The 27,308-nt window shown below is 38.2% G+C and overlaps 1 protein-coding gene across 10 annotated transcripts in view; it reads right to left on the bottom strand.

Moving 5' to 3' along the window:
* NAV3 (neuron navigator 3) overlaps positions 1–27,308 on the bottom strand; it is a 799,918-nt gene that overhangs the window by 134,922 nt on the left and 637,688 nt on the right. For all 10 annotated transcript variants that reach the window (XM_078076338.1, XM_078076339.1, XM_078076337.1 and 7 more), the window contains 3 exons: positions 23,623–23,731; positions 22,540–22,923; positions 1,149–1,268 (listed from right to left, as the gene is read on the bottom strand). In XM_078076338.1, the coding sequence (XP_077932464.1) occupies positions 1,149–1,268; positions 22,540–22,923; positions 23,623–23,731 (613 nt within the window). The remainder of the gene's footprint in view (positions 1–1,148; positions 1,269–22,539; positions 22,924–23,622; positions 23,732–27,308) is intronic.

Genomic DNA, 27,308 nt, shown 5'->3' with positions numbered 1-27,308 from the left:
ACCCTAACCCTGAACCTGTGGAGGGGTCTCTGAACTGCAGGATACCAGGTACATACCCTCACCCTAGATCTGAGAGCGTGGCTTCCTGAACACATGATAAGAAAAGCTGAGAAACAGCCTACTTATCCTGGAGAAGACCCCAAATATTTAAAAATTGGTGGTATTTCTGAAAATGGGTATGAAGGTAGAGATAAAAATAGAAGGACTAATTGAATATCTATTTAAAGAGTATTTAGAGCCCCAAATCCTCCCCCTGCCAAATACATCAACAGCATTTGAGTGAGGAGAAACAGACAACTAATATCAGAATTCAAGCCTTTTGAGTGGGCTATGTTAAAATGCGCAATGAATTGTGCACAGTTCTTAACTTCAGAATGTGGATGCACTAAGTCACAACCTTTTGTCCTCTTACTCAATGCTGACTTTAGTAAAGAACCACTCTAGGTATTGATATATCATAGTTTAAGAAATGGCAATCCCTTCCTGATGAATAAAGTCAAAATTTTGAGTGAAGAGAGGGCAAAATCAGGTCAGAAGGATGTCTTACAATATTATTTTACAAGAACAATATTCTCTAACAGCAGTGATTCTGATCAAATTGACATAACAACTTCCAGCAAAATCATAACTAGCATATGAAGCAAGCACGCACACATGCACATACACACACACACACCTTTAAACAATCTGAAACAATTACAAAACAGAAATTAGCCTAAAGCAAGAATTGTATGCTTTCAACAAACCCCTCAAGAAAAGCATCAAGTTTATTATACCTGATAATTTGAATTATGTTTTAATCATTATATCATTAGCCTCCAGGTAAATCTGATAATATCCAAACCAAAACAAACTTATCAGCCAGAGTTCTTTTCAAGGAAAGAATATAAGTCTATGTGTATCATTTTGCTTTTACAGATGTTAAAATTTGCTGCCACATAACTGAAAGTTGTTAAATATTCTCACCAATGCAGTAAATAGAGCTAAACAAGTCTTGTAAGAAAAACCAGTTTAGTTTTTTAAAATATTTCAAAATAATTATTATATTGAAATAAAAAGTCCTTTGACTTATACTGTCAAACTCCTAGGATCTCATTTATGAAATTGCTTTATGTGGTTCTCACCATTGTACATGCTGATAGCATTACCTGTCTGCATCCACTGTCACATCATGAACTCCTCTCTGGATGACCTCTCTGGAAGTGGCTGTGTCCGGTATTCGGTTCAGGCTTCTAGTATACAGGTTGAGCCCTCCATCTGTCATGTACCTGAAAATAAATGTGTAATTAATCAACAGAAAATTAAATGATCTCAACTGTATAATTTAACTTAATAAACAGTGTTCACAACTTTCAATAATTATGCAAATGTGCTTTATTACAGTTTTTTCTATATAAACATTTTACTCACCAGGAAGAATTAGGGTATTTTTCAAGTTTATTAGGAAATCAATCTTCCTTACTACAAATAACTAGCCTATATAAAACCTTCATTTTTTTCCCCTTTTGTTACCAAAATTTTGAACAGTCTTTGAGATAATTTAACATTTGAAAAATAAGAGCAAGATCATTTCATTTTATAAATACCATTTTTGAAGAACTGAAAGTCAGAGGAGTAATGGAATATTACTAAACTTAAAATTAGATTAAGTTATTTGGTAAGTAATATGTATTGGCCACAAGGATAAAATAATAGCCAAGATGCATTAAATGTTTACAATGTTGCCAGGAACTGTTCTAAATAGCTTACATGTAATACTGTTAGTATCACCACATTAGAGAAAGGAAATAAGTAAGCACAAAAAGGTTAAGTAACACAATGCTACTCAACCAGTCATGGCAGAACTAAGAAATAAATCTAGAAAGTGGGCTCCACAATGATCTTAACCACCATGCATTAGTATGTGAAGTGAAGGGCCATCCTGTCTGACCCACTTCGTGTCTTTGAGAACTTCCTTGCCATCACAGGACTACCACCATTGCAAAGGGATGGTAGACCCCAATAGTTATACTACTATTGGTAATCTTGCTTCCTCGGCTGTGGAGGACTAGGACACATTGTTTAATCTCCTACCCTATGCTGGGCTAATCAGGTTTTTCTTTCTTGAGAACTAGGATTAAAAGGCAGCTCTCCTCAGTCTTTCTGTGTGAATAGAGTTGATGATAATGAACGCCCAGGAGATGTATTTTTCTCCAGCAGATGTAAGGAGACACAGAGAAAGCTGGTCAGCAAAGTAAAAACAATGACCCAGGTGCACAAAAGGAAGCAGAGACACTTGGCCCCGTGGTTTCAACTTCACAACTTGTCCTTGGGTTCTAAGAGATATTCTTGCTTCTTTATAATCATGTCCCTAATTTGCTTAAGCAAATTTGAGTTGATTTCACTTTTTGTAATTAAAAATATTTAATCATGGCCATATTGAAGACTAACCAAATAGTTAAAGCTAGGATTATGAAACTGGCTAATTACTTACAAGATCAATAAATTCTGTCCTTACTAATTGAAGGAACTTGAACAAGTTTCTTTCTTTTTTTTTTTAAAGATTTTATTTATTTATTTGACAGAGAGAGACACGCGAGAGAGGGAACACAAGTAGGGGGAGTGGGAGAGGGAGAAGCAGGCTTCCCGCGGAGCAGGGATCCTGATGCGGGGCTCGATCCCAGGACCCTGAGATCATGACCTGAGCCGAAGGCAGACGCTTAACCGACTGAGCCACCCAGGCGCCCCACTGAACAAGTTTCTTAAACTCTGCCTCAATTTCTTCCTCTGAAAATGGGAAGAATAAAATCTGCAGGTAGATTTTATGATAAAGGAAAAATACACAAAGCTCTTTATATGAAAACCTTATAACAGGTAGCTACTTGTTATTCACAAAGCCTCTTCCACATATTTTGAAAAGGAAACAGATGAATTTTATATACAAAACTAGTTCTACTGCATTATCCTTATAAGGGACTCTACATAGTGAGTTTTCCTGATCACTAAAGAATTTAAGCCCACCAAAACAGAAAAAATAAAGGAGGACTTTGGCTCCAAAATATATTGAACACTGATACACTCTTTTAAATAAGAAATACTAGATATAATTTAACTTTTTTTTATAACTAATTCATGATTAGGAGCATCAATTAAATTAAACAAAGAGTGAAGGGATATTTGTTCTTCCTGTGTTTTAATTTGTCAGCTGCCCCATGTTGGTGGTGTGTTTCAGGGCTTATTCTTACTTCCAATTTCTTATCATATTTCCCACACAGTTTTCAACCGGTATCTAAATGTTTTTATTGACTTGTAGGGCGGAGTGTGTGGAAATTCCTGGTAAAGTAAAAGTGTATATTGGCAAATCCCCCCTCCCCTTTTTTAAACTGCCAACATGCTTAATCCTAAACTTAACCTTGGAGGAAGTTGTAACAATGTATACATGTTATGTTTGATGTATGTCTCATTGGTCTGTCTTCTTCATCTGTGTATCTTCAAAATTGTTTAGCAAAGTGTTTTGTATATAATTGGGGATCAACAAATATATTATGTTTGTTCAGCTGGATTCAAAAGGCTTCCATATTGTAAAAACAAAAACAAAAACAAAAACATCATAGCTGATTTCAGTAATTTTACCCATGATGGTGCTTCATGAAAACAAGAAATAAGATGACAGATCACTTCTATTAGAAACATAACCTTTCAATTATTCAATACTTACAGAAGAGTAAGTTCTATAGACAAAGGTCAACTGTTTTGAAAACTAATTTCCAAAAAAAAAAAAAAATACGTTTAAAAGTTCCATAAATTAAGAAAAAAAACTATTTTTTCAGGAAGCATTTTAAAGGATATTCATTTTTCTTGGGCCCTTCAATTTTCTAGTTAATATCAAATAGGCTTACAACAGGTATTAATTGAACCAAAAAAATACTCAGTTATAGTTCCTCCGTTTACACAGACACACTCTCATTTGAATGTTGGTAGGGTATTTTCATAACAGAACCATGATTCGGTTACTTAAAAAACAACATACAGTATTGAGGTTCCTCAAGAAGTTAAAAATAGAGCTACCCTACAACCCAGCAATTGCACTATGAGAGATTTACCTCAAATATACAAATGCAGTGATCTGAATGGGCACCTGCACCCCAATGTTGATAGTAGCAATGTCCACAATAGCCAAACTATGGAAAGAGCCCAGATATCCATCGACAGATGAATGGATAAAGAAGATGAGATATATGTACAATGGAATATTACTCGGGTATCAAAAAGGATGAAATCTTATTACATCAACATGGATGCAACTGGAGGGTATTAGGCTGAGTGAAATAAGTCAATCAGAGAAAGACAATTATCCACAATATATGTGGAATATAAGAAACAGAGCAGAGGATCATAGGGCAAGGGAGAGAAAATTTAATGGGAGGAAATCAGAGAGGGAGACAAATTATGAGAGACTCTTAACTCTAAGAAACAAACTGGGGGTTGCTGGAGGGGAGGTGGATGGGGGGATGGCGTAACCGGGTGATGGACATTAAGGAGGGCACATGATGTGACGAGCACTGGGTGTTATATGCAACTGATGAATAACTGAACTCTCCATCTGAAACTAATGACGTACTACTTTATGTTGGCTAATTGAATTTAAATTAAAAAAAAAAAAAATTGGCTTTTGGGGGCGGAGCAAGATGGCGGAGGAGTAGGAGACCTGGATTTCGTCTCCTCTCAGGAATTCAGCTGGATAGGGATCAAACCATTCTGAATACCTACAAACTCAACAGGAGATCGAAGAAAAGAATAGCAACAACTCTCTGAACAGAAAAGCGACCACTTTCTGGAAGGTAGGACCTGCGGAGAAGTGAATCCAAGGCGATATTCGGGAGGATAGATGGCGGGGGAGGGGCCTCCGTCAGCCGCTTCTGGCAAGTGATAGAGCCCCGGAGCACAAAATCAGAACTTTCAGAAGTCTGCTCCGCTGAGGGACGTCATGCCGGTGGCTAAGTGGGGGGTGGAACCCTCGTGGGACAGTGTGGACTCAGGACCCTTGGGGTCACAGAAAGACCAGGGGTGCCTGAGTGCAGCCGAGCTCCCAGGTACCGGAGAGGGGAAGCCGGCTGCAGAGACGGAGTCGAGGAGAGGGCTCTCAGCTCGGGGTTGCCATAAACCATGATCCGCGGCACAGTTGGGCCCCTGCTCCTCCAGCAGGGACCCAAAAAGCGGCAGATCTGGGGAGACTCCCCTTCCTCCCCGGGGAGGAGCGGCGCGGGAGCGCACCACAGGGATCTGCTGGGTTTGGAGACTCCACCCGGGGTCGGGTGCCAGAGATAGAAACACGTGGTCACGGGCTGGGTGAGCACGGAGTGCAGCCGGAGACCAGGGAGACAGGAGTGACTGACTGCTTTTCTCTGGGGGCGCACTGAGGAGTGGGGCCCCAAGCTCTCGGCTCCTCTGGGGCGGAGATTGGGAGGCTGCCATTTTCACTCTCTGCCTCCAAAGCTGTACGGAAAGCTTGCAGGGAACAAAAGCTCCGGAGAGCAAGCCCGAACAGATTACTTAGCCCAGACGGGGCAAGGGCAGGGCAATTCTGCCTCCGGCAAAGACATTTGGAAACCACGGCAACAGGCCCCTCCCCCAGAAGATCAGCGAGAACTGCCAGCCAAGACCAAGTTTACAGATCAATGAGAAAGGCAGAACTCCAGCGCTAGGGGAATACTGCACATAGAATTCATGGCTTTTTTACCATGATTCTTTAGTCTTTCAAAGTTAATTTTTTTAAATTTTTTTTTAACTGTCTTTTCTTTTTTTTTTTGAATTTTTCTTTTTCCCTTTTTCAACCAACATCTTATCAATCCCTTTTTAAAAAAACATTTTTATTTTTCATTTTTAGAGTCATATTCTATCCCTTCATAGTAGTTACCCGTATTTTTGGCATATATATATATATAAGTTGTTCTCTCTTTAAAATTTTGAGATAGTTTCTTCTAACAGATCAAAATATACCCTAAATCTCTAGTGTATGGTTTTTTTCTACTCCCCTGCCTGATCACATTCTCTCCCTTTTTTCTTCTTCTTTTTTTTAAATTCTCTTCTTTCTTTTTTCAAACAACTTCTTATCAATTCCTTTCATAAAATTTTTTTATAATTTCCATCTTTACAGTCATATTCCATCCCTTCATCATATCAACCCTTATTTTTGTACATATATAAGTTTTTCTTTCTTTAAAATTTTGGGAGGCACTTTCTTCTAACAGACCAAAATACACCCAAAATCTAGTGTGTGGCACTGATCTATATACCAGCCTGATCATATTTGATCACATTCTGGTTTTTTTTGTTTTGTTTTGTTCTGTTTTTGTTTGTTTTTATCTTTATCTTTTTTTTTTCTTTTTCTTTTTTCTCTCTTTCCCTTTCTTTTCCCACTGCTTCAGGTCTTTTCTGATTTGTTTAGAGTATATTTTCTGGGGACGTTGTTACCCTGCTAGCATTTTGTTCTCTCATTAATCTATTCTCCTCTGCACAAAATGACAAGAAGGAAAAAATCACCTCAACAAAAAGAACAAGAGGTAGTACCGACTGCCAGGGACCTACTCAATACGGACATTAGTACGAGGTCAGATCTAGAGTTCAGAATCATCACTTTAAAGATACTAGCTGGGCTTGAAAAAAGCATGGAAGTTATTAGAGAAACCCTTTCTGAAGAAGTAAAAGAACTAAAATCTAACCAAGTAGAAATCAAAAGGCTATTAATGAGGTGCAATCAAATATGGGGGCGCTAACTGCTAGGATAAATGAAGCAGAAGAGAGAATCAGTGATATAGAAGACCAAATGATGGAAATTAAAGAAGCTGAGAAAAAGAGAGATAAACAACTACTGGATCACGAGGGCAGAATTCGAGAGATAAGCGACACCATAAGATGAAACAACGTTAGAATAATTGGGATCCCAGAAGAAGAAGAAAGAGAGAGGGGGGCAGAAGGTATAATGGAGCAAATTATAGCAGAGAACTTCCCTAATTTGGGGAAGGAAACAGGCATCAAAATCCAGGAAGCACAGAGAACCCCTCTCAAAATCAATAAAAATAGGTCAACACCCCAACATCTAATAGTAAAACTTACAAGTCTCAGAGACAAAGAGAAAATCCTGAAAGCAGCTCGGGAGAAGAGATATGTAACCTACAATGGTAGAAACATTAGATTGGCAACAGACCTATCCACAGAGACCTGGCAGACCAGAAAGGACTGGCAGGATATATTCAGAGCACTCAATGAGAAAAATATGCAGCCAAGAATACTATATCCAGCTAGGCTGTCATTGAAAATTGAAGGAGAGATAAAAAGCTTCCAGGACAAACAAAAACTAAAGGAATTTGCAAACACGAAACCAGCCCTACAACAAATATTGAAAGGGGTCCTCTAAGCAAAGAGAGAGCCTAAAAGCAACATAGACCAGAAAGGAACACAGATAATATACAGTAACAGTCACCTTACAGGCAATACAATGGCACTAAATTCATATCTTTCAATAGTTACCCTGAATGTAAATGGGCTAAATGCCCCAATCAAAAGACACAGGCTGTCAGATTGGATAAAAAAACAAGACCCATCGATATGCTGTCTGCAAGAGACTCATTTTAGAACCAAAGACACCCCCAGATTGAAAGAGAGGGGGTGGAAAACCATTTACCATGCTAATGGACACAAAAAGAAAGCTGGGGTGGCAATCCTTATATCAGACAAATTAGATTTTAAACCAAAGACTGTAATAAGAGATGAGGAAGGACACTATATCCTACTTAAAGGGTCTATCCAACAAGAAGATCTAACAATTGTAAATATCTATGTGCCTAACATAGGAGCAGCCAATTATATAAGGCGATTAATAACAAAAGCAAAGAAACACATCGACAACAATACAATAATAGTGGGGGACTTTAACACCCCCCTCACTGAAATGGACAGATTGTCTAAGCAAAAGATCAACAAGGAAATAAAGACTTTAAATGACACACTGGACCAAATGGACTTCACAGACATATTCAGAACATTCCATCCCAAAGCAACGGAATACACATTCTTCTCTAGTGCCCATGGAACATTCTCCAGAATAGATCACATCCTAGGTCATAAATCAGGTCTCAACCGGTACCAAAAGATTGGGATCATTCCCTGCCTATTTTCAGACCACAGAGCTTTGAAACTAGAACTCAATCACAAGAGGAAAGTCGGAAAGAACTCAAATACACGGAGGCTAAAGAGCATCCTACTGAAGAATGAATGGGTCAACCAGGAAATTAAAGAAGAATTAAAAAAATTCATGGAAACCAATGAAAATGAAAACACATCTGTTCAAAATCTTTGGGATGCAGCAAAGGCAGTCCTAAGAGGAAAGTATATAGCAATACAAGCCTTCTCAAGAAACAAGAAAGGTCTCAAGTACACAACCTAACCCTACACCTAAAGGAGCTGGAGAAAGAACAGCAAATAAAGCCTAAACCCAGCAGGAGAAGAGAAATAATAAAGAGCAGAGCAGAAATCAATGAAATAGAAACTAAAAGAACAGTAGAACAGATCAACAAAACTAGGAGCTGGTCCTTTGAAAGAATTAACAAGATTGATAAACCCCTGGCCAGACTTATCAAAAAGAAAAGAGAAATGACCCAAATCAACAAAATCATGAATGAAAGAGGAGAGATCACAACCAACACCAAAGAAATACAAACAATTATAAGAACATATTATGAGCAACTCTATGCCAGCAAATTAGATAACCTGGAAGAAATGGATGAATTCCTAGAGATGTATCAACTACCAAAACTGAACCAGGAAGAAATAGAAAACCTGAACAGACCTATAACCACTAAGGAAATTGAAGCAGTAATCAAAAATCTCCCAACAAACAAGAGCCTGGGGCCAGATGGCTTCCCAGGGGCATTCTACCAAACATTTATAGAATTAATACCTATTCTTCTGAAACTGTTCCAAAAAATAGAAATGGAAGGAAAACTTCCAAACTCATTTTATGACGCCAGCATTACCTTGATCCCAAAACCAGACAAAGACCCCATCAAAAAGGAGAATTACAGACCAATATCCCTGATGAACATGGATGCAAAAATTCTCACCAAAATACTAGCCAATAGGATCCAACAGTACATTAAAAGGATTATTCACCATGACCAAGTGGGATTTATCCCTGGGCTGCAAGGATGGTTCAACATCCGCAAATCAATCAACGTGATACAATACATTAACAAAAGAAAGAACAAGAATCATATGATCCTCTCAATAGATGCAAAAAAAGCATTTGACAAAGTACAGCATCCTTTCTTGATCAAAACTCTTCAGAGTGTAAGGATAGAGGGCACATACCTCAATATCATAAAAGCCATCTATGAAAAACCCACAGTGAATATCATTCTCAATGGGGAAAAACTAAGAGCTTTCCCCCTAAGGTCAGGAACATGGCAGGGATGTCCACTATCACCACTGCTATTCAACATAGTATTGGAAGTCCTAGCCACAGCAATCAGACAACAAAAAGAAATAAAAGGCATCCAAATCGGCTAAGAAGAAGTCAAACTCTCACTCTTTGCAGATGATATGATACTTTATGTGGAAAACCCCAAAGACTCCATCCCAAACAAAACTGCTAGAACTCATACAGGAATTCAGTAAAGTGGCAGGATATAAAATCAATGCACAGAAGTCAGTGGCATTCCTATACACCAACAACAAGACAGAAGAAAGAGAAATTAAGGAGTCGATCCCATTTACAACTGCACCCAAAACCAAAAGATACCTAGGAATAAATCTATCCAAAGAGGCAAAGGATCTGTACTCAGAAAACTATAAAATACTCATGAAAGAAATTGAGGAAGACACAAAGAAATGGAAAAATGTTCCATGCTCAAGGACTGGAAGAACAAATATTGTGAAGATGTCAATGCTACCTAGAGCAATCTACACATTCAAAGCAATCCCTATCAAAATACCATCCATTTTTTTCAAAGAAATGGAACAAATAATCCTAAAATTTCTATGGAACCAGAAAAGACCCTGAATAGCCAGAGGAATGTTGAAAAAGAAAAGCAAAGCTGGTGGCATCACTATTCCAGACTTCCAGCTCTATTACAAAGCTGTCATCATCAAGACAGTATGGTACTGGCACAAAAACAGACACATAGATCAATGGAACAGAATAGAGAGCCCAGAAATGGACCCTCAACTCTATGGTCAACTAATCTTTGACAAAGCAGGAAAGAATGTCCAATGGAAAAAAGACAGTCTCTTCAACAAATGGTGTTGGGAAAACTGGACAGCCACATGCAGAAGAATGAAACTGGACCATTTCCTTACACTACACACAAAAATAGACTCCAAATGGTTGAAAGACCTAAATGTGAGACAGGAGTCCATCAAAATCCTAAAGGAGAACACAGGCAGCAACCTTTTCGACCTCAGCTGCAGCAACTTCTTCCTAGAAACTTCGCCAAAGGCAAGGGAAGCAAGGGCAAAAATGAACTACTGGGACTTCATCAAGATAAAAAGCTTTTGCACAGCAAAGGAAACAGTCAACAAAACCAAAAGACAACCGACAGAATGGGAGAAGATATTTGCAAATGACATATCAGATAAAGGGCTAGTATCCAAAATCTATAAAGAACTCATCAAACTCAACACCCAAAGAACAAATGATCCAATCAAGAAATGGGCAGAAGACATGAACAGACATTTTTCCAAAGAAGACATCCAAATGGCCAACAGACACATGAAAAAGTGCTCAACATCGCTCGGCATCAGGGAAATCCAAATCAAAACCTCAATGAGATACCACCTCACACCAGTCAGAATGCCTAAAATCGACAAGTCAGGAAACGACAGATGTTGGTGGGGATGCGGAGAAAGGGGAACCCTCCTACACTGTTGGTGGGAATGCAAGCTGGTGCAGCCACTCTGGAAAACAGGATGGAGGTTCCTCAAAAAGTTGAAAATAGAGCCACCATATGATCCAGCAATTGCACTACTGGGTATTTACCCCAAAGATACAAAAGTAGGGATCCGAAAGGGTACGTGTACCCCGATGTTTATAGCAGCACTGTCCACAATAGCCAAACTGTGGAAAGAGCCAAGATGTCCATCGACAGATGAATGGATAAAGAAGATGTGGTGTATATATATACCATGGAATATTATGCAGCCATCAAAAGGAATGAGATCTTGCCATTTGCAATGACGTGGATAGAACTGGAGGGTATTATGCTGAGCGAAATAAGTCAAACAGAGAAAGACATGTATCATATGACCTCACTGATATGAGGAGTTCTTAATCTCAGGAAACAAACTGAGGGTTGCTGGAGTGGGGGGTGGGGTGGGAGGGATGGGGTGACTGGGTGATGGACACTGGGGAGGGTATGTGCTCTGGTGAGCGCTGTGAATTGTGCAGGATTGTTGAATCTCAAATCTGTACCTCTGAAACAAATAATGCAATATATGTTAAGAAAAAAAAAAAGAAGGTAGCAGGAGGGGAAGAATGAAGGGGGGGAAATCAGAGGGGTCGACGAACCATGAGAGACGATGGACTCTGAAAAACAAACTGAGGGTTCTAGAGGGGAGGGGGTGGGAGGATGGGCTAGCCTGGTGATGGGTATTGAGGAGGGCACGTTCTGCATGGAGCACTGGGTGTTATGCACAAACAATGAATCATGGAACACTACATCTAAAAGTAATGATGTAATGTATGGGGATTAACATAATAATAAAAAAATTTTAAAAAAAATTCCAGGCATCACACAAGTAAGACAAATCCCTGATTTGAATTTTTTTCTTGGTAATCCTTCCTTCTTTTCATTCTTTCTGAAGGATTTAAAAATTTATAAGAATATGAACTTTATAGCTCCTCTAGAAAAATTATACTACGGTCTGGGAGCTATCAATGTTAGGGGATCATTTTGAAAGAATAATGTAAAATTTAAAAAATGATTTCCTAATCATGTTATATCTAAACTTCAAAACCAGCAGCCAAGATGAGTTTAAGAAGAGTTAATAGACACAGGGAAGATTGGTACAAAAAGGTGGAAAGAAACTTGTGAGGGTTACTGACAAAAAAATAAATTACCTCAAACTATGAAAGTCTTAGAATAATTTTAGCCATGTTCAAATTCTATGAGCTGTAATAGAATTCACATTAAAAAAACAGTCTCACAAAGCATTTCCTCATTCTTCCTCACTTCCCCTGACACCCTGCTTCTTTCTGTGTAGGCAAATTTGCATACTCATGGCATTTACTTTAGGTGTCTATTATCCAAATTAATATTTCTATGCCGTATCATTCCACCTTGCTCTAAAATAAGGTATTAAACTGTTTCCAAGGCATAGATAGGTGGCTTTCTCATAAGCACCTCAAATATAACAAAAACTGACCATATATTAACTTCACCACTAAAGCTCATATTCCTTCTGTGCATGATACGATGGCCAAAGGTAAGGACACCATCCACCCAATCAATAATCTGGATGTATCACTCCTTCTTGTCACTCACCACCCCCAGCTATTGTAAGATAGAGTCTGTTCAGGTGAGCAACATAACATAATAAAAAAAAAACCTGAAAAAAAAAGATAGAGTCTGTTCAAATCTGTGAATCTGCATCATTATGCTCTAATTATGTCTGGAATTCATTGAAATAGAGAGAATTTGTAAAAATCTTATTTTTTATATTGTTCAATCCTACTTTCTCAATGAACAGAAATATATACAACTTTATATTTTTCATAGCAATTCCATGCTTTGAAAAAAAACTTTATAGGGAAATACATATTTTTGCAGGTTTATAAGGTATAAAAGTACATATCAAATAATAATAAAAATAATACCAACTTTCATGCACCTACTTCCTGGCTTCAGAAATAAAACATTTCCAGTTTCTTCAATGTCCATATAGGCTCCTCCCACTCACATCCCCAAATCTCCCTTCTAGGGGTATCTACTGTCCTGGATTTTGTAAGCATTTCTTTACTTTCCTTTATGGTTTTGCCACATAGGCATGTATTCCTAAAAATATATTGTTTAGCATCTCCTGGATTTGAACTTTATATAAACTGAGTCACACTATGTGTAATCTTTTGTGACTTCTTTCCTTCACTCAAAATTACGTTTTTGCAATTATCTATCCTCTTGTGTATCACTATGTTATTCATTTTATAGTTTTATTACTCTGTTTTACAAATGCACTGGTTGATTAATCCATTTGACTACTATGGACATTTGAGTTGTTTTTCTTCTTTCCTGCCATGAACACTTGTGTACCCGCATTTCCTTGTGCTCACAGGCAAGAACTTACCTAAGATCTATATCTAGAAAGGAAATCACTGGGTCATAAGAGACACATACCCATACTTAACTTTACTAGTCAATGCTAAATAGTTTTCAAAAGAGTTTCAGAATAAACACCTGCTTGCCTATAGGTGAGAATTCTCACTTTGGTTTGATTTACAAGTTCCATATTACCAAGCAGGTTGATCATGTTTTCACTTAGTTATAAGCCATTTATGTTTTGTGTGTGTTGGTTAATTGAATTTAAATTTTAAAAAAATGCTGATTTTGATTAGAAAGCCCATTTTAAAATGTTCAAGCATATTTCATGTAATGTAGTTACTATGTCATGTGTAACCAGTTGTAATGTTTTCTAAGTGATATAAATATACATAACCCAGTAAATATGACATCCCTATAAAAAATGTTTGTCTTTTGCTCATTTTTTAAATTATACTGTTTTTAAAATTTTAATTCCAATCTAGTTAACATGTAGTGTGTCCTCTTAGTTTCAGGTGTACAATATAGTGATTCAACAATTCTATACATTACTCAGGGCTCATCATGATAAATGTACTCTTTTCCCCTTTATCTATTTCACCCATTCCCCCGCCCACCTCCCCTCCGGCCACCATCAATTCTCTAGAGTTAAGAGTCTGTTTCTTGGTTTCTCTCTCTCTCCTTTTTCCTTTGTTCATTTGTTTTGTTTCTTAAATTCCACATATGAGTGAAATCATATGGTATTTGTCTTTCTCTGGCTGACTTATTTCACTTCCTTTTGCTCATTTTTCTATTGGATTCAATGCTATGTTTTGTTTTCCTTTTTTCTTTCCTCATTGATACTAATATTTTGTTAGTTATATGTGTGGCATATGTTTGTGGCCTCTCTGGGGTTTTATCCTGATACTTTTCTCCTGCTTATTTTTATGTGAAATTCATTTTTCTGAATAAAAAGAAACTAGATACCTTTCCAACTTCACACAGTAACTGCCTCTGTTGTTTTTGTATAGTGTTTTGAAATGCAGTAATTAGCTTTTTGAGATTTTTGGATTCTGTTTCCATCTCTCACTTTCTTCCAGACCTTCATTCGCCTTTATTGCCACGTCTTGTTCAATTTGCTTCTACTCACAGAATATGTCTCTTAGTGTGGGGTCCTGTCCTGGAAGGGCGCTGTGCTTGGGCAGCTGAATGAATTCATAGGAACTAGACTGTTCTATTCCCTCCAGACATGACCTTCTGCCCTTACTCTCCCTGGCTGGTCAAGTGGTCAAAACCCCTCCAGCTTCAGCTGCTGACTTCAAATGCCCTGTGTGTTTTCTAGTCAGTTTCTCGGCTATTTTGGGTTCTTCTGTTCTCAGTGTTACCAGATGCCCCAGTGCCTACCTCTGTTTCTTCCCAAACAGACGCTGATACACTGATACCATCCTTTGGCTTCTGAATGTTTGTCCTCAGCTGTTTATAGTTGGGGGCTGAGATGATACTTTGTCATCAACTTTTATGAGTGAAGAGTGATCGTGATTTTTTAGTTTTGCTGGTTAGTAGCTTTGTCTATTTTTGTGGGGATTTGGGAAGATTCAAAACCTAGGCTTGCACTATAACTTACTAGAATTCTGTGTTTTTACATTCAAATTTCATATCAGCCACTATATGTTACAATTAGCTATTTTTTAATGACATGAACACATAGGCTTTTTTTCTAAACCTCAAAGGCACAACAGCTCAGCATTTTCTTTTTGATGAGCACAGATAATATTACTGTCCCCTAGATCACACATGCTAGCTTAAAAACAACTATACTTCTAATGAAAGATTGCTGTGAAGCTCTGGTCTATTGTAAAAAATCAACTCCTAGGAAAGAAATGTGTACAGGTAGACATGTAGACAATCTCACAGGGTAATTTGCCATAATGGTTAAGAGTACAGAATCTCACACTTGCTGGGTTCAAGTCTAGCATTGCATGTTTTAAGAAATTTTGAATTCCCAGAAGCTGATTAACTAATTTTCTGAGTTCCAGCTAAAGTCACTTGAACTATCCATGCCTCCATTGCTTCATCTGTAAAATGGAGATAGTAATGATCTATTTACCTCTTACAGTTACGGTGAGACATAAATGGGTCAACAAATGTCAAATGCATAGAATGCTGTCTAGCATGTAGTAAGTGCTATGTCAGTGTTGGCTAGTATTACCAGCTATCTTTCCACTAGGATCTCCACATTCACTAAACATAACTCTCCTATATTGAATATGAAATAAGTAGAAGCCTTCCGATTAGGAATCTGTGATTTGTCATGTAAACTCTTTCACCCCAACACTTTAAGCCTGCCCTTCCCAATGGTAGACATGCTTCACACCCTCAAGTTTACTAAGGGTGAATTGAGGGAGAATCAAGGGAGAAGAAGGATAAAAGTATTCACCTTCCCTTTTAAAAATTTCATTTCCCAGAATTCAATTACTTTGTGTTTGGGCCATATGACTTAAAGTAGAATTTCAGGTTATGTTGTGACCCAACTATTTATACTGTGACACCTGCAGATAACTTCAATTTCCACCCAATTAAAATATCTAACTTTCTCCCCAATTTTCCAGCAAGTTCCTTTTTTGTTTCATAAATGGAGACTTTTTCAGAGACTCATTATAAGTAAGAGGCCTTCCTCTGACTAATTCCTAATTACTGGCAGATTCACATCCCCAAGCGTTAAAAGTAATTTCAAAAAGAGAAGAAAGAGATAAGTCTTCACATGCTTCAGGAAATTTTGAATTCTCAGAATGCCGATTAACTAGTTTTCTGAGTTCTAAGGTACATGACAAAATGAAACAGCATTCCCATTCATTTCATGACATTCCTTATGGTTACATGAGAAAAAAAAAAAAATCTTAAATTAAACACCTTCATTCATTACTATGTCTTTTGAGCTCTTTGTCCCTTTAATCACTGAAACATACTTTTAAAAATTGGGAACAGAAAATTAACTTTGTAACTCAATTTTTTCATGAATTGTAGCACAGATGTTTCAATGCCCTTTTTTTTTTCACTTAAAGCATCATCAAATTAAAATTCCCCTGGGATGTCTCTAGCCCTCTCATATTCCCACCTTTTAATTCTAGGCTGAGGCATCAGGCTACATCCTATAGATGTCAATAATTTTTCTGTGTAAACTGTTGAGCAATGAAGTGCAGTACACCATGGGGTATCCTCCACACAACACCCCCTAATCACAGCTGAGCTGAGACCAGCCATACTGCCTGCCAATCATGCCTACTCACCTCCCACCCAGGGGACAGAACTCTGAGCCATTCTTTAAATTTCAGTGATCTGTACTCTGCCACAGGAAAGAGAAAATGTCTAATGCCCAACAGGTCAACATCATCAGGGGAAGTTTTCATATAGGGTTTATGGGGTTTTTTGTAGTTTTTCTTTATTTTTTTTCTTTAAATATACTGAATATGGGTGACAACATAAAACACGTGGACCACTGATACATATTTACATGGGCTCATTTGTGAAACTATCCAAGACTTTATTTGAAAGACTGATAGGGAACAAAAATGAACAGAAGTCTGAATTGGGTTTCCACTGAAGCATGAAACAAGTAGGAAGGACAATGGACATAACTTTTTTATTTTTTCTCACGAGTAAATTCAGCAGAAACTACCCAGCTCTCATCAAACAACCTCCTCTTCCTTCTGGGCATACAGCTGAACCATATTTCCGGCCCTCTCCTCTAGTTAGATGTGGCCATCCAGCTGTTTTGGATAGGGGATGTGTGTAGAAGTCATCTGCACCACTTGGAGGCCTGGTACATATAAAATATTCTCACACCAAGATGCTTCCTCTCTTTTGCTACCTGCTCGTTGAATACCAATGCCCAGGGTGACCCTGGAAAGCTGGTAGGATAGTAGCAGGATTATTCACTTCAATCTTGTTCTCTGAGAGACTATATGGTGTACATTCCCAACTGAAGGTCAGAAACACCAGCGAGGGATTTATATGAAGGAGAAATGAACTGTGTGTTAAGTTACAAGATTTTGAGATTTCTTGTTTACAGAAGTTACTGTTAACTAATACAGCTAGAGTCCTGGAAAATACAAAATGCTTCTGAGTATAGGTATGCCTGTAATATATATTATTATATATAGAACTCAGTTGTTTTAAAAAATTGCCTTAAGAAAAAACTACTAATCGAAGAATGTATACACACATGCTTACTTACAAACATGTGTATATATTAGTCATTCATTCATTGAACAAACGAACGCCTACAAAAATATAAAAAACACTAGCATGGGAGTCACATGGCGCTTTGCCTATATTGCTCACTACGGTACACACAGTCCCATAATGCTGTTTGGCATACAGGATGAACGCAGAAATATATTTTAGATACATACGCACATACATACTTCAGCTCAGGATCCTTCTCTCTATTCTTTTCCCAGAAGTCCCCACGTCTCCCACAATTTCCACTATCTTCTATATGAGACCACACTCTCCATCATATCTCTACCCTGAAAAACTACTGCTTTTTCAACTTATAGGGCAATGTCTCCAACTCTACGTTTCTAACTCTACACTCAGCATCTCCCCTCTGCTTTCTCAAAAAAAAAAAAAAGTCTCTTTTTTCTGCCTATTTTCTCTAAAGGTATAATTTCCTATCTCCGGTGCTTACAAAATGGGCATCTTATCTGAATTCACTGCCTCTCTCAAGCCCTTGTGAGTACTCTATCATTATTTCTGTAAATTTCTCCTCTGTGGTATCTCCCATATCAATTTTTTCGCTCTTTTCATCCCCATCAAGGCTACTCCCATATTTCTGGCCTATAGACCTTGGACCTCAAGTTTTGCTGTAGTGTCTGAAATCTACCACCAGAGCTTCTCCTCTCAATCCATTTTGCAGATTTCCCCTAAAGGGGACTTTCAAAAATCATCATCATGCCCTATTCTGTGGCTATTAAATAATCTTCCTTAAGAAACAGTGCTTTCCATTGCTTAGAGTACACAGTTTAAATTTCTTAGCATAATGTTATTGAGGCCTGTCACTATAGACCCTATCTCTCAAAATTAAATATTCAGATTCCATGAATCTTCGTTAAGGGAAAGGTCAGTGAATGTCATCTAATCCAATTGTCCCTCTGATTTTGAAAATTACATTTTAGTCAAGCTCAATGAACAACATTCTTTCTACAATATATCTACTTTTGTAACAAATTTTCTCTTAATGTATTTCCCTCCTCTATAGTTATTTAAATCAAAGAGTGTAATCTTTCTATCTTTCTATCTCATGCCTGGATTTAGCACTTTCTCCTTCTTCTGAACTTTTGGCTAAGTTTTTATCTGTATGAAAGTTTTGAAATTACTCACACATTGCATTGTCAATGTCCATTGATTTCTTTTTTTTTCCCACTTCTTGTCTTTCCACAAACATTGTTTAGTCTGGTGCCCCCCTTTCATCTTGGGGGATGGCTGCCGGGGATTGATTTATCTGGAAAAATATGTTCAACCCGGCCAGGTCTATTGGAAGTGGCAGAGCATGTGCATTTTTTTTTCTTAATTTTTTTTACTAACATATAATGTATTATTTGTTTCAGGGGTACAGGTCTGAGATTCACAGCGCTCACCATAGTACCTACCCTCCATTGATTTCTGATTTAAACTGCTCCCAGGATATGCTCTCTCCCCAGATAAGTATTTTGTGTGTGTATAAAGAAATAGTCAATCCTCATTATTCACAAACTCCATATTTACACATTTGCTTACTTGCTAAAATTTGCAAATCAATAACTGCAACACTTTCACGGTCATTCACGGACAGGCACAGAGCAGTGAAAAGTTCGAGTTGCCCATGAGGACATTCCCAGCTGAGGTCAAATAAGGTGACATTCTGCCCACTTGATTCAGCTTTTCTACCGCCAATGTGTCCTTTTTACAGGCTCTTGCGAGCCACATTTGCCACATTTTTGTGCTCCCTGTTGGAGATTCTGCTGTTTAAAATGCCCCTCAGGTGTAGTGCCGAGGTGTTCTTGTGTTCTAAGTGTAGGAAGGCTGTGGTGTCTTATGGAAAACTATGTGTTAGATAAGCTTCATTCAGGCATGAATTACAGTGCTGCAAAGGCATGAGCTCAATGTTAATGAATCTACAATATGTATTAATTCACAAATAAGGTGGCTTTAAATTGAAATACACATAAAACAAGATTATATTCTGATGAGCTGATAAAAATGTTGTGACCCAAAGCTCACAAGAAGTACATCTGTATTTCCCCTAGGAGCAATGGTTTGATATTCACTAATTCAGTGTATGTAGTGACTACCGCAAATAATGAGATTGACTGCCTGTGTGGGTGTGTGTGTGTTATGTGTATATGTATATATATATGTGTGTGTGTATACATTAATATATGCATATATATGTGTGTGTATATAAATATAGTATATTTATGTATATAATTCAATCTTTATCCAGGGGGAAGGAGGGGGCTCTCTCTGCGGTTCTCCCACTCGCTGGGCCCCTGCTTGGAGAGCAGTCGTCAAACCATGCTGCAGTTCATGGTCTATGGCAACCCCAAGCTGAGAGCCCACTCCTGGGCTCGCTGATTGCAGCCAGCTCCCCTGCTCTGATGCCTGGGAACTCTGATGCACTCAGGCACCCCCGGTCTTCCTGTGACCCCGAGGGTCCTGAGACCACACTGTCCCACCTAGGATTCCACCCCACTTCACCACCTGACTCATGAACAAATGCTCAACACCACTCGGCATCAGGGAAATACAAATCAAAACCACAATGAGATACCACCCCACACCAGTCAGAATGGCTAAAATCAACAAGTCAGGAAACAACAGATGTTGGCGGGGATGTGGAGAAAGTAGAACCCTCCTACACTGTTGGTGGGAATGCTGTAGCCACTCTGGAAAACAGTATGGAGGTTCCTCAAAAGTTAAAAACAGAGCTACTCTACAACCCAGCAATTGCACTACTGGGTATTTACCCCAAAGATACAAATGTAGTGATCTAAAGAGGCACCTGCACCCCAATGTTTATAGCAGCAATGTCCACAATAGCCAAACTATGGAAAGAGCCTAGATGTCCATCGACAGATGAATGGATAAAGAAGATGTGGTGTGTGTATATATATATATATATATATATATATATATATATAAAACAGAATATTACTCAGTCATCAAAACAAATGGAATCTTGACATTTACAATGATATGGATGGAACTAGAGGGTATTATGTAAAGCAAAATAACTCAATCAGAGAAAGACAATTATCATATGATCTCACTCATGTGTGGAATTCAAGAAACAAAAGCAGAGGATCATAGGGGAAGGGAGGGAAAAATAAATCAAGATGAAATCAGAGAGGGAGAAAAACCATAAGAGACACTTAACCATAGGAAACAAACTGAGGATTGCTGGAGGGGAGGGGGGTGGGGGCATGGGGTAACTGGGTGATGGACATTAAGGGGGTCACATGATGTAATGAGCACTGGGTGTTACATAAGACTGATGAATCACTGACATCTACCTCTGAAATTAATAATACACTATATGTTAATTAATTGAATTTAAATTAAAAAAATAAATCTTCATCCAGTAGTGAATATAAAAACACATATGCTCTCATTTAAAGAGATGAAGAAAGAAAAGAGGAGGGGATAGGAGTGAGAATGGAAACAGTGGGTGAGAAAAGGGAGAGACGGGGGGAAAAGTTCATGCCTTCGATGTTCCTGTGCTGCCATCATGTTCCCCAAACTGGGTATCCCCCCCAGGTGGTATTTAATATGTACAAAAATGATAACAATAACATCCACAAATTAGTGTGATTATTAATGATAATAAATGGAATTATGATGCTGATGATAACTTTACTCAATGCTCATACTGTGACAGGCTTTGAGTAAGTACAATTTTGTGGGTTATTTCCTTAATTCCTAATAATTTTGTGGAGATTCTGCAATTTTATCCTTATTACAGAAAACAAAAAAAGAGTTTGGATAAATAAAGCCCCCAAGGAGTCCACAGATAGCAAATCGTAGAAAGGAATTTAAATTGGACTCTGACCCCAGTGGTATCTCAACCACTTCCTACCCTAACTAAACTGCAATCTGTCTTCCTAAATCTAAATTGTTGGAATTTAGCCATCTGGGAAGGGGCAACGAAAAAAGCACTTGATCTGAGGATATCACAGCAGAGCTATACATCTGATCTAAAGCTCTTCTATATTTTTTTAGGTCTGTCACCTTTCAAATAAGCTTTTCTTCTTTTCTTTTCTTCTTTTCTTTTCTTCATGAATGAAGTCAGGAAGGTTACTCATATAGAAGAATGCTTTCTGATACTGGTCCTCTCAGATGTATAAGGACAAAAAGTAGGTCAAAACACTAAATTTAGGGTTTTGGGAAAACATGAAAATTATAAAATTGATTTGGGAAGCTTTTCCTTACATTACAGAGCCAAGGTTTTGAAGTCAGATGAAAGTGAGTCCTAATGCAAGTCTCACCTTTCCTAAGCATTATATAATTGTGGCCAGTTAGGATCAGTTTTTGTATCTGTAAGGAATTACAATTATTTATAGAAGTAGCTTTAACAGAGTATCCTATTGCCTCCATTGGGACTCATTCTCAGATTGAGCTAAGAATTCCACATTGCCAAAATCTTTAAGAGTTTTATAATCACAACACTTTTGGGGATTATAATAGAAAACAGAAGAAAAACAAGGCTAAGATTTTTTTTTTTTAATCTGATACCATCAAAAGAGATCGAAACTCTCAATTCTAAAATGCTTTTCCCTCAAGTTAGATGGGAGGGGCATAACTGAAGAATGCTAGAAAATATTTGCCTTCAAAGAAGTTACAGGCAGCTTTGACAAGCCAAATTAAAAAAAAAAAAAAATCCAGCAGCTCAACAAAACTCCTCCCATCCCCTTCCCACGTCTTTCTCTACAAAATCTGTGACTTAAGAAGCATGTGAAAATCACTCCAAAAAGCACAGGGCACATTTGGTTCTCTAAACTAACAATAGAAAGACTTAAGGGCTTACAATGAAAAGATTTTATAGAAGTTTTAGATATTTTACTTTTCATGAATGAGCAGAAGAGAAGGTCTGATATACCCCCAAACAACCTTCGATTTATCACATTTTCTAATGACTCTGTGAGCTAACCTAATTATTCTTTCTCCAGCTAATGCATCTTAGTAGAGCACTTTCCCTGTTTGCATAATGCTGGTGGAGACCAAGGCCACTTACCCACTGTTGATGTCATCAGCCCTGAGACTTTTCCCAAGGATATCACCGTCACTCATATATCCACCAACGTCAACTTCAGAAGACATGTCCAGGTCACTGCTTGCTTTCTCACTCATGTCAATTTGAGAAATGTTTCCCAGTCGAGAGACAGCTGCTCGACGGAGAGGCGTTGTGTACATGAACCTCGAGGGGTCTGTGTGGATGAATCGGCTGGTACCACTGCGGGGGTAGCCAGCCCCCAGAGAGGGAGCATCTCCAGCCTGAAGTCGAGGACACGCCTGACCCAACCTCCAGGTCATGGGAGTGGGTCGGCTTGTCAAGTTGGGTATGGTCCTTCCATTAACTTCTGTTGTCACAGTGCTGTCAAAGGTTGTCTCCAGGGTGCTGGCAAACAAATGAAGAAAGACCTATACTCGGATTGAGTTGGGATCATAGAGCAAGAATACATGAAGACCGGAAAGGCTAGGCTGAGTCATTTCTTAGAAGTACGTCATTTTCATGAAAGTCAAATTATGCTTTCATGATGAGATGCAAGATACCTCTGCAGATGTCAAAATGTGGGATGGGGCATTCATCTGAAGTTTGTCGTTTTGCTGTTTTGCTTTCGAAAGAAAGGCCATTGTCTCATTTTAGATAAAGCAAAATTGTGTTTCACAGTTTCAACAAACCCTTCACCTAACTCCAAAGGCTCCCCAGAACTACTCTGGAGGGTTGGGTACAATTATGTTTCAGAGTCTCTCTATACACCCCAACCCCCACTCCTGTCCCAGATGCATTTCAACTGCAACTTCTGCCCACTGTTGTTTGTCATGGGCATGCAAATCTACCTGGTAGTGATGCTGGTAGTTTCAGGAACTAATTCAGTTTGAAAGGGACACTCTATGAAAAAAGAGATGGATGGGAGAAAAAAGTCCCTGGGTATGTGCTAAGAAGTCGCCAGCTGAATGTCATGTAAAATTTAAGTGAGAAAATAGTAAGGGAAAATTAAATTTTTCTTTATCCTTATAAGAGGTTAAGTGCTTGGTTGTCATTTTTTTCTTTATTGGCCCAAAGATATATAGAATTGAGAAAAAAAAAAAAAACCTGTGGCTTATCTGGGTCCCACGAAGACTGGACATAGTCTCCTCTAAATTTTGCCTCAAATCTGCTATGTTTTTAACTGTTCTCATTCTCCTTGTTTCAGGATCTTCACCTAGAAAAGTAACATAATAATATATTTGTCAATCAAGTAATTTACTGGTCTCAGAATAATTATATACATAGATAAGTAATATAAATTCTTCTCCTTAAAAATACAATAATAGGAAATTCCAAATGCCTGCTATCTGAAAAGTATAATTCTTCTTTCTACATTCACATTCAATAAAATGTGAATAGAAACAAATATAACATTACAAGTAATAATTGATCAGGAGTGATAATAGTACAATAATACTTTGTAGATCCATGACCTTAATCATTGCAAGGAGACAGTGATTAATTCAGAAATATACTATACAGTACTCCATATTACTGAGCTTAATTTAAAAGTCTGAAATTATTTGGGTCCTAATTAATCTCATAATTACCTATTTCTAGGTCTAATCAGAATAGTAAGATAAACTTACCTTGCAGCAATTACACATTTGGACTCTGGGGAATAAGATAGAAGCCTTTTCTTATAGAAGCAATACCTTTGTAAGTCTTCTATTAACACTGGATGGCTTTATTTTTAACTATTTTCCACTTTCTACAGGGACTCACAGCATCCCCCTGTGACACTGAAGTTCCAGTAAAGTTTCTAGCATCTGAACCCGGCATGTGTTTAATAGACATGAAACCAGCAGCTTTGCCAGTGTGACAAATGCTGGCCTTGCTCAACCACTACCTGTCATTTGGAGGCAGAGGTGCCATTAAACCAGTTTGATTATGGACGTGTAATACTTCCAAGCCAGTGGCCATTTGAAACTGGTCTATCTGGATACTGAGAAGAACATGGGGAGATAGTAGAGGAAGTATAAGAAATTTTAATAAGAAAGAAAGATGGAGGAGGAGGGCGCCTGGGTGGCTCAGGTGGTTAAGCGACTGCCTTTGGCTCAGGTCATGATCCTGGAGTCCCGGGATCGAGTCCCGCATCAGGCTCCCTGCTCAGCGGGGAGTCTGCTTCTCCCTCTGACCCTCCCCCCTCCATGCTCTATCTCATTCTCTCTCTCATAAATAAATAAAATCTTAAAAAAAAAGAAAGAAAGAAAGATGAAGGAGGAAAGGAAGGGAGGGAAGAAGGGAGGTAGGGGGAATGGATGGGTTAAGGGGGGAGAAGGTATGAGAAAGAGAGGGGAAAAGAAGAAGGCAAAGGAAGGGGATGGTGGGAAAAGAGAAGGGAATGGAAGGAAAGGAAAAACAGCAGGGGAAAGTGAAGGTAGGAAATAGCATGTATTAAACTCCTGTATGAAAATGGTCGCACAGGCAAGTCAAGATGCGTCCCTACAGCCTGTTTCTAGAATATCGGTAGATATTTAACGTGTTCATTCTCTTCCACAGAATTCATGCCAGATTAAAAAAATATATACAGCAAATACACCCACCTAACATGTATAATGTAATCATAGAGTTGGTAGGGATTTCAAAGAATGTCTCGCCTTACCTCTCAGCCAGTGAGGAAACTCATCTATGCCTCACTTGGGAGACAGCCATGTGCCTCCGCCTGAAACCTCTAAGGCTGGAGATGCATCCTCTCCAGGAAGGCATGACTCCTTCTACCAGTGGACAGGTCTAGTTGTGAAAACATTTCTGAGGATGAGTCATTTGCTTCCCTTTCATTTCCATCCAGTGGTCCTAGGAGCTGTGGAAGGTAACTGAACAACTCCATACTACCTTCACCACGACCCCCAGAGACTGAAAGACACCAACTGCCCATTCCTCTATTTTCTTCTTCAGCCACGCATCACCACATTGTTCATTCTTCCTCATCCCGGATGGTTGCCAAAACAACCACCATTCTGCTGCTGGTCTGTAAATTTCTACTTTTTAACTGACAAAATATTTGAACGATTAAAATATGCTTAACAGTAGCATTATTACTTCAAACTTAGAAAGTATAAAAAAAAGTCCTTAATATATTGTCAAGATAGAAAAATAGGTGTTGTACCCTCACGCACATGGCATAAACTTTTCCTACACTAATTCAAGGCATGCAATCCTTAACCTTATAAATTAACATCACTTTAAAATTCAGAACTGTTAATAACCCTTGAGATTCTAATCATAATCTCTCCGGAACGTCTTCTCATCCTTCTCATAAATAGAGCATATTTGAGAAATGGCTAGGAAGAAGTCTACTTTTTACTTCCAAGTAATCTGGTAAAAGCCTGAAGATAAAGAAGGAGTATGTAAGGAAAATCTTAAAGGGCAGAATATCACTGCAGCCGAAGGAAAAGCAGAGGTAATTGGAGAGATTTTACTCCAAGTGGCCAAAAGAAATAGTGAAGAATAAGACAAAATTGGAGAAGCCAATATCAGAATATAAGATTTCATACAGTAACAAGCTTAAGTTTCTAAGTGATGGTAAGAATTGACAAGTCTTAAAGGAGGGAAGTATTGAGATGACCTTTACTGGAGGGAGGAGGGAATATAGTTATTGACCTTACACAAGGTCAAAGAATATACCATTACATGTCCCCTGTCCCTGGCTCCCTTCCCTCTGTGAGAACTCTTACACTGTAATCAAGTTGCATTTCAACCACTTAACTGCCATAATATTATTAGCATTGATATTTGAATTATTTTCAACACTTTCTTAATATAAATTATAAGAACATTGTATTTTCAGAAATTCCATCTCACTAAATTTTTTTTCACATCTTTATCTTTTAAATGTCCTTCTTCTGGGGTTCCTGGGTGACTCAGGTGGTTAAGCATCGGACTCTTGGTTTCGGCTCAGGTCGTGATCTCATAGGTTGTGGGATCGGGCCCCACACAGAGCCTAGAGCCCAAGTCAGGCTCCCCAGTCAGCACTGAGTCTGCTTGAAGATTCTCTCCCCCTGCCCCTACCCCTCCCCACCCCTATGTGCACTCTCTCTCAAATACATAAATATATCTAAATAAATAAATAAATAAATAAATAAATAAATAAATATCCTTCTTCCAATCCAACAGGCATCTTAGATCCTTGGTTTTTCCAACTGCATCCATTTTTGTTTATATAGCTTCTCTCATATTTCAGAACCACAGTCTCCTTTCCTCCTTTGGTTTATTCACTCATATGGCACTGTACTGTTCATGACAATCAAACAGATCTTTTCCTCCCAGTCCTTATTGAGCAAAACATAATTGCTGCCTCATTCATGTTATGGAAGATAACAACCAAGTCAAAATTTATTGCAGTGAATGTTTTCAATGACCCACAAAAGTCAAAATACAATTAAATACACTTACAAACCGCTTTAGGATTACACAAATCTGAAACATCCTAAAAATTTGTATCCAAATGATATCTAGAAGATTGGGGGAGGGAAGGGAGTCTCAACTGAAAAGGCCAAATGTAAAAGCACAAGTAAAATGACATATTTAGTAACATAAAAGTTAGTAACATAAAAAAATACATATGATAAATTCATGTAGTCACAAAAGTGTTGTATCTCCTCTCACTTCCCTAATCTCAAAGCCACTGAGGCTCAGTTGAGACTGGCTCTTTGCCCCACTTAAAGAGGACATTTTATAAGCAATGAGAAAGCAGTTTGCAACCATGTTAAAAATTCAAAGTGAATTCTAGAATATACCATTTTGGAAAA

This window comes from Halichoerus grypus, chromosome 6 (genome assembly GCF_964656455.1).
Source record: "Halichoerus grypus chromosome 6, mHalGry1.hap1.1, whole genome shotgun sequence".
In the NCBI taxonomy this organism is placed as follows: Eukaryota; Metazoa; Chordata; class Mammalia; order Carnivora; family Phocidae; genus Halichoerus; species Halichoerus grypus.
The sequence above is the reverse complement of the archived record's forward strand: the minus strand, read 5'-3'. Positions and strand labels throughout refer to the sequence as shown.